This window comes from Gavialis gangeticus, unplaced genomic scaffold, assembly GCF_001723915.1.
Source record: "Gavialis gangeticus isolate Ggan-Ray unplaced genomic scaffold, GavGan_comp1, whole genome shotgun sequence".
Lineage (NCBI taxonomy): Eukaryota > Metazoa > Chordata > Crocodylia > Gavialidae > Gavialis > Gavialis gangeticus.
In genome coordinates this window covers 98,996,213-99,004,731 of record NW_017729031.1, presented here as the reverse complement: position 1 = coordinate 99,004,731, position 8,519 = coordinate 98,996,213, and the positions used below count along the sequence as shown (strand labels likewise).

The 8,519-nt window shown below is 44.0% G+C and overlaps 1 protein-coding gene across 1 annotated transcript in view; it reads left to right on the top strand.

The window, feature by feature from the left end:
* The window catches only part of UNC80 (unc-80 homolog, NALCN activator), a 230,274-nt gene that overhangs the window by 161,614 nt on the left and 60,141 nt on the right, over positions 1-8,519 (top strand). The window contains exons 38-41 of the mRNA XM_019523430.1: positions 2,325-2,508; positions 3,197-3,291; positions 3,900-3,989; positions 4,494-4,595. Of these exons, the coding sequence (XP_019378975.1) occupies positions 2,325-2,508; positions 3,197-3,291; positions 3,900-3,989; positions 4,494-4,595 (471 nt within the window). The remainder of the gene's footprint in view (positions 1-2,324; positions 2,509-3,196; positions 3,292-3,899; positions 3,990-4,493; positions 4,596-8,519) is intronic.

Sequence of the window (8,519 nt, the reverse complement as noted above, 5' to 3'; positions counted from 1 at the left end):
GTGCTGGGATTGCCACCCTTTGGGCTTGGAGGATTGTCTTCTTCAGGAACTACCACTCTTCTTGGACTCCCACCTCCACACCCCTCCAGGACCTCAGTGCCTCCCCAAGTAGTCTCCTTAGCTCAATGAAATCCACCTTCCTGAAGTCCAGGGCTGCTGTCTTACTGCAGGCCTTTGTCACCCTGCTCTGGATGGTGAATTCCAGTAGGTGATGATTGCTATTCCCCAGGTGATCAAGCACCTGCAGTCCCCTCACCAGGTCGTCGTTTGTGGCCAGGACCAGATCTAACAAGGAATTTCCCCTGGTGGGACTGTGCACCTCCTGGGTTAGATGGAGGTCCTGTAACACGGCTAGGAATCTACGTGAATGGTCAGACCTGGCTGACTGCTCTTCCCAGCAAATGTCCGGATAGTTTAGGTCACCCATGATGACCACATCCTTTGACTTAATTGCCTCCACGAGCTGAGAATTCCTGGTCTAGTTCTTCTCCCTGGTTGGGTGGTCTGTGGTAGTCCTTTTCCCCCTGACCCCCTTGTATTCTGACCCAGAGCACTTCAGTCTGCTCCTCGTCTGACCCAGTGCTGCTCGTTAAGGAAGTGAATTGTTCTTTGATATAGAGTGCCACACCCCCACCTTTCCTTCCTGTTCTGTCCTTCCTGTACAGGTTGCCTGCTTGTCCTTCTGCCTTGGTAGGTCAGGTGCTGAATAAGAGGGCATCACTGAGGGTCACACTTCACTGCCTTTTATCCCTTTCTGGCAGACTTGTGTGATTCCCCAGCATCATCTTGGCTGCCAAATCCAGAGGACACTGTCCCACATGGGTTTTGAGCAGTACTTGACAGCTGTTAGTCACAGGGGTCTTGCCTGCCGGTACGTGCAGTTCTGGGAGTCAGTTTGTGATTTTGATTAATTTAACAATGTTATTGTTAAGGATTGCAGGAATAGTCAATAGGGTGGGTGCTCAGTTCCTTGGCTTGATAAGCCTAAAATGGCTTGTAGAGTACAGTTTTGTAATGGTAAGTTCCTTTGGCTAGGCTATTGTTAATTAACAGCCAGAGTCTTTTGCTTTGTCTTCAATTATCTGATTCATACATACTCGCATTCACTCAGGGGGACCAGCCCAATACAGCAATACAAATTCCAGTGATTACAATTCCAACGCGTTCTTACAATAATAGTTCTAGTAATACAAAGCATAACTTTACTTTAAAGTAAAATATGTTTGTTAAAAGTTAGAAGGTATATAAAATATAAAATACTGAATGCCAGGGTAAAGATAGACAGATGAAATATAAAAATGCACTGTGAGAAATATATAAAAATGCAATGTGAGGTAGTGAGGATCAAAGGCTACTGGGGACAGTAAGTGAGTTAGGTTAGCACCAGGATATATTTACAGTCTTTGAAGTGGATAGTTTAGTTCTTTAGTTTTCTTTAGAGTCACTGAGCTTAATTTATATGTAGATGTAGTTTCTAGGTTTCTCCTACAGAAAGCCCCTTCAGCTTTCTGGCTTGTTCTGACCCTTTCCACACCCCTCAATGAGGGTGCTAGGTCTCTGCCAATACTCAGAAGAAAAAAGAAATGCACAAAATGGGGGGTGCTGGCAAGAAGAGGCTTCTTGTTACACACCCTTCTGGCTGTATATGAACCTTGGGCAGCACGGTTGCTGCAGTCCTGCTGGGGAGCTTAGATGTGACAGGCCATACAACTTGCAACTCTTTTCCATTTGAATTCCCTGCCTAGTACTGCACAGGGAGCCTTGAAGGACAGGACTTACACAACCATTGCTACATGTCTCTTTCTTTTACCCTTAACCCATGGGGCTAGGATGCTATGGACCAAGCAGCTTTCTCCCTAGTCACCCATCTGCTCAGTGCTGAACTGTTCTTCAAGTTGTTTTGAATTAGTAACTGCATGAGTGACACCCATTACCCAAAACAAAAGAAGGCAAAAAGTTTACAGGTTTGCAATGGGTGTGAATATGTGAAGTGACCTGAATTTTTCAGGCTCTGAGCCTTCTCAGAGTGAAGAAAAGTGCTAGAGGATCCCTCTCTGTCCTGGGTTTGCACAGTACATCCTACAGTGGGGTCCTTAGTCCATGACTGGGGCTCCTAGGCTATAGTACAAATAACAAAGTTACTACATGCAGCTGATCAACATATTTGACTTCAGTTGATCATAGCACAATGGCTCACCAGACCAGTAGGGTCTAATGTTGACTCTGTAATACAGCATTGGCTAACACAGGAATAATGCAATAAAAACAGTGTGATATGCAGAAAATGGCAGCTGAAATGCTACCTTTTCCTCTGTGCTGTGCAGGTGGGACTGATAATGTATTTTGTACGTACCCCATGCGAATGGGGCATGGATGCCATTTCAGCAACTCTGACCTTCCTGTGGGAAGTGGTGGGTTATGTAGAGGGCCTGTTCTTCAAAGATCTGAAGCAGACTATGAAGAAGGAGCAGTGTGAAGTAAAACTGCTGGTGACTGCCTCAATGCCAGGTATGGACATTCACGGCCTTTGAACTTGAAGATCTTTTAGTTTTTTCCATATTTGCAATTTTGTTTCTTGTTCCTATGCCACAAAAATATAGGTTTGCCAGTTCGAGATTTATCAGTGTGGCCAAATTTAAATGATATTTAAGCCAATCGTCCTTGAATTTTGGACTCTTAATTTCCATGTTGATTCTTAAACAGTCAAACAGAGCTTTGTTGGCAACTAAACAAAGGCTGAAATCAGAACAATCTGTTCAATAGTGAGACTTATGTTATTCAAGCCTCCAGGGCTTCTGAGTCTGATCATTGTAAGGCTTTGCCATTCAAAAGCAGTTCAACTCGAGGTGCCCTCCAGTTTAAATCTTGGCAATGCCTGGAGGTAACAATAAGGCATATGAGCCAGGCAAGAGATTGTTCTGTGAAAAACAGATTTGTCTTTTTAGATACCTTTTTTCCTTGGAGTAACTGTTACAGTTAGAGCCAATTTAATCCTCTAGAAAAGATCAATTCTCATTACATGGAAATTATATATTTATTCTAGGTTTGTGCAGTGGGTTCCAAATGGGACTTGTGTTGGCTTTCTGCCAGTGAGTGATTTCACTTGTTGCCTTTCCTCAGTTAGAAGTTTCTTTGAAATAGCTTATGACGTTAGTATGTGGGGGGAGAGAAAAATAAATGCTCTTCTTTCCTGTAGGCACAAAGACCTTGGTAGTGCATGGGCAGAATGAATGTGACATCCCAACCCAGCTACCTGTACATGAGGACACACAATTTGAAGCTCTTCTGAAGGTGGGAATGAGTTTTTTTAACTAGCAAAGCTCTTTAATGATTCCTTCAGCTATAGTTTCCTATTACATCTGTGCAGTAGAAATAGGTTCTTAAGAACCTTTCTATTTCTGTGAGCTGGAAACTGCGTTGACAGCCTTTTTTACCCTAAACAAGAGGATCGCTACTGCAAAAACCATTGAAGAGGGACGAATTGATAAAGTGGGATCCCATCTTGAGACTTATAGAAGATTCCATTGCCATGTAACACCCTTCAAATAGTCCCAACAAATAACAGCTAGTAACAGAAGTGTAACAAAGCAGCTGGGCACCCAGAGCATCTGCAAAACATGGGGGGAGAGTGACAACTTCTGGCTGCTGCCATGCTTCTGGCATGGAGGCAGCTTCTGGAGATAAATACAGATAGTGTCAGTCCTAGAGCCCACAACATTCTGGAAGCAGTGAAAATATATTTATATACTTGTAAAATGTGTGTGGGGGGAGAATTAAATGGAAGAACTGTGTGTCTGCCTAAAGTATATGGGATCAGTCCCCTTTAATGATGCTTATAAAATTTGCTGTATAACATAGTTAATGAATAATGAGGTGGTTTTTCTTTCTTCCCTCCTTAGGAGTGCTTGGAATTTTTTAATATACCTGAAACTCAGTCTTCTCATTATTTTTTAATGGATAAACGATGGAACCTTATTCATTACAACAAGGTGAGGCAAAGGGCCTAGCCCAGGTGATGTTGTTCTTTTTGGCAAGCCATCCTAGATGTTAGGGGTGGCCAAAGCATGGTGAGAGGGTTATGTGTAGCCATTGTCCTGGCATGTGGCGCTGTCATTTTTGGAATCCAGCTGTAGGCTCTGGATATTGCAGGTTCTAACATTCTCAAAGGAAGGTGATGTGGAAACCGTCATTTCAAATATTTCTAAAGTGTAGCTGGGCAGAGAAGCAAATCTGTATTCCATTCTGCTCAGGTTCTTATGCAACCTTTTTGCCATAATGGAAGGATCCTACTCAAGTATTTTAGACTCTCAAAATCATTTTGCTTTGGCATAGATGGAATAGCAAAAGTCTAAAGGATTTTATGCAGGGAATGGGGCATTCTTATTGTATCCATGCCAAGTCACTACTCCCTGCTGAAAAGCCTTTTCTTTATTGCTGCTGTTATTACAAATCCATTCTCATAAAGTAAATTTTACGATTTCTTCTCCTTGCAGACCTATGTTCGTGATATTTATCCTTTCCGGAGATCGGTATCTCCTCAGCTGAACTTGGTACAGATGCACCCAGAAAAGGGCCAGGAGCTCATTCAGAAACAGGTATCCTACCAATTCCCATACAAAAAACAAGCCTTTGAAAGGGGGAACCCCCTTTTCATTTTAAAGGTTTCTCTTCACACCAGAGGAGAGAGCATTTCCAGAAGAGCAGCATGAGGTGTGAAGGCCCTGTGAGTATCATTTCACTGAGCGTGCTACACATTCAGGAAAAATCAAGGCATTGAAGAAGACTCTGTAAATTAATTCTCTCCAACCAGATTCTACCTGATATATTGTCCTGCGAATATTCTTCTGTGCATGACCAAAAGAGAGTAGCATCATGAACTTCAGCTTCAAAATGCAAGATATGCTCATTACTTATCTCCAGGCACCAGAGCCTGGCCCTTTTAGTGCTTGTTTGAAGCTTTTACCTTACAAGTTTACTTTGCCATACAACAGATGCTACCACGTAAACTTTCTTCTCCTCCTTTCACTATTGCCAGTGTTTCCTCTACCTCTTCCTTGCCCTGCTTTCAGATTTTCTTCCTTCTTTCCTAGGACAGTCTTCCATGCTTCCCTCCACAATGGGCACCACATGAGCAGTTCTGATCCACACATGTTGCCTTCATTTTAGCTGCCTGCATCTCTGCACTTTGCCATAGGGTGTCTCATCTGCTTTGTTAGCTCTCCCTGTAGCCTCCAGCACCTCTTCTGAGAGATCTCAAGCCCATGCAGGGAGACAGTGTCTATCCCACTATTTACTACTGGAAGCATCACCTTCTCAGAGAGTAAGAGATCATCACCAAGTCCAGATGGGAAGGAAAGGTGAAGTTTCTCTGTCAGTGGGCCCACCCAGACCCACCTGCAGAGTGACTTCTATTCTGTCTTCAGAGTTTCTGCTTCTCCATAAGCCGGTCTTTTCTCAGTAAGACATGCCTGGTGGTGAAATTATGTCAAGAAGTAACCCACTAGGGGTGACATCACTAGGGAGGAGATTAAAGGCACAGAATATGATATATATGGAAAGGCTGACACTAACCAGGAGATGAGTGGGAAATTGAGTGTTATTACACTGTAAGGGGTCAATATCAATGCTGTTATTATTCCAGTTGCATAACTGCCATCCTGGTTTTGCTATTACTGTATTTACTTGAATCCAAGATGAGGTTCGCTGCCCTCTCCTTTAACATTGGAGAAAAGCCCTTCATTGGAGTGCAAGGCAGCAGGGGAGTGGGTGACTGCTGCAGTTCCAACACTGGCCCTGACTTGGAGTCAGAGCTGCAACCACAGCTCTAGCTGCTGCCTCCCTTCCCCCCCCCCACATGCCACCTCTGCTCCCCTGTCTTGCCCCCTCATGCCATCTCCTCTTCACCCACTCTGCTCCCACATTTCCCTCCCTGCCTGCCTTCCGTTTCCTCTCCCCCTCACTGCTTACCTTTCAGCATGGCTCTGGCCCCACTACAGTCTGGGGTGCAGAGCATGTGGTTGTGCTGTCCCCAGCCCAGCCCGGTAGCAGTGACAGGAGTGGAAGTGGCTCTGGCTCTGGAGCTTGGCTGGAGCTGCTACCACTGCAGCAATGGCTGCATAGCCAGGCTGGTGCTGGAGCAACCACATGCTCCATGCCCCAGGCCAGGGCAGGACTGTAGACATTCTGGAGCTAAAACCAGAGGGTCAGTGGTGGCAAGGGAGCTGAGATGGTGGGGAGAGGTAGTGAGGGGTGGAAGTAGGGGCACTGGGGAGGACAGGTGTCAGAAGAAGGAATAGCAGGGGGGTAAGGAAAACAGATGCTGGGTGGGCAGGCACTGTGGAGGGGGGTAGATGCTGGGGCACATAGGACCTGGGGGCTGGCAGCAGAGCGGGGGCAAGTGGTGGGAGGACAGACAACAGGGGGACAAGGGGCAGGGGTCAAGCTGTTTCACTCCCCCATTGCTGCCCCCTCTACCACTTCATGCATGACCTGCCCCCCACTGCCTCTCCCACCATCTGCCCCCCACCACTTACCCTCCTGCAGCGGTGTGGGGAGGGGATGAATTTAAGATGATCATCCAATAATTAGATTCTGTACATAGAAAATTGTACTAAAGGTATAAATTTCCCATGTATGGAATCTAATTATTGGAGGTTTGTCTTAAATTTAGAGTTATCTTAGATCCAGGTACATACAGTAGCAACTTGAGAGCTGTAGAAGGAAAAACAATCAGGCATGTTGTAAAAAGTAACTGTATAGTTATTGCTTTGAAGCTAACAGCTAAAATAAGTGCAAGTGCCTAAAAATCAATACTATCTTATAACTTGGTCTTTGGAATAGGAGACAATGAGCCAACTATCCTGTATACTACATCCATCAATAGGAATGATAGTGGGGGAAAATTTAAAAGGATATTTGATCATTTTGATTATATCTCTACCAGAGACTATATCCACTGGGGATCTATGAGTCTAACACATTGAAAGAAGTTGTATCAACTGTCCAAATTTATCATAGGGTTATATTATATTCTGTATTATACTTAGTTCCTCTAGGTCTTGGGGAAGAGTTAAAAAGGAAAATGTTGCATCATGGAAAAACTGAACATTATACCAGTCAGTTTATAATTCCCTTCCTATGATGAGTCCTTAGCACCCAAATTTAATAAGATAATGCAAAGGAAGCCATCCACAGGGTCATGGGACAAGGAGACAACAACTGCAAATCTATACCCATCAAACCAGGCTCAAAATATGCACAATACTGAAGAAGCCAGACGTCATCATGTGTTAGACCACTTGCATGCAAATGCCAGTAAGGCTAGCCCATTGGAAACCATTTTTAAAGAGAGTTACAAGAGTTATACATAGTATTGATCTAACATATTTGGACCTTGAGTACATTTTGCAGAGCTAGTGTTTTAAATGCAGTTGGATTGTTTCTACCAGCAGTGGAGTCACGCTAATGGAAAATTTAAGAAAACTACTAGTGTAATTACAATGCTAGACCTTGAGCTGTCATAAATGGGTATAGCTCTATTAAAATCAATGAAGCTTTGCTAATTAATGCTAGGTTAGGATCCAGCTTCCGGTGTGAGTGTCCATTTCTAACATGGTTACAAACTGCATTCCAAATCCTTCCAGACCTCTGTGTAGGGTGGTGATAAAACTGTTTAGTTCAGCAGTTATATTTCTCAAAAAGAAGTGGGAACACTCCCTGACTTGTTTTATTAAAATCTACTACAAGCTTTGCCAGAAAGTGGTTATTGAGCAGGGCTCTAACAGAGCTGTAGCCTTTTCAGCCTATGGCTTGATGTGCTCTCTTGGCGTGTTAACACAATATTCATCACACTAAAGACTAGGGCTGTATGAAGCTTCGGTAGCTGATTCAATTTGGAGGAGATTCAGCTCGATTTGGCAGACAAATCTCCAAATCCAAGTCAAATCAGGAGACCTATTAAAAGGTCCAAATTGAATCGGAAGCCTCTGAATCAATTCAGGGAGGTTCAGAGAAATTCGGAAGGCTTGCAGCACACAGAAACTGAGAAGAGGGAGGAGGATGGGGTGTTCTTCCATATATGGAAAAGGCTGGGGGTGGGAGGGGAAGACTGCTCTGATATTGACATCTGTAGCTGGCCAGTGACTGTGATCTTTCTCTGAGTTCCCTTCCAATCACAGTGCTCTGGGGGAGGGATGTAGAAACAACATATAAAGATGTGTCTGAAGTGATCTGTGACTTTTGTGAGCTGTGTCTCTCTTGGAGCAGCAGCATCTGAAAGGCTCTGGCTTGCCAGCTAGTCTGTTGCTAGCTAGTCTCTTTTCTTGTAAGTTGCATCCAATTCTTTCCTACTTACCCTTGCCTACAATCCCTATTGTTATTCCTATTCATTCCTTTCAACTTATTCTTCCCCAAAATCGTGTTATTTGTTTTTGTTAGTCTGTCTTGATTCTTTCCCCCCACAAAAAGAAATCTGTGTTTTCTCTGACAGTGTGTCATCACTGTGCAGCAAAGCACCACAC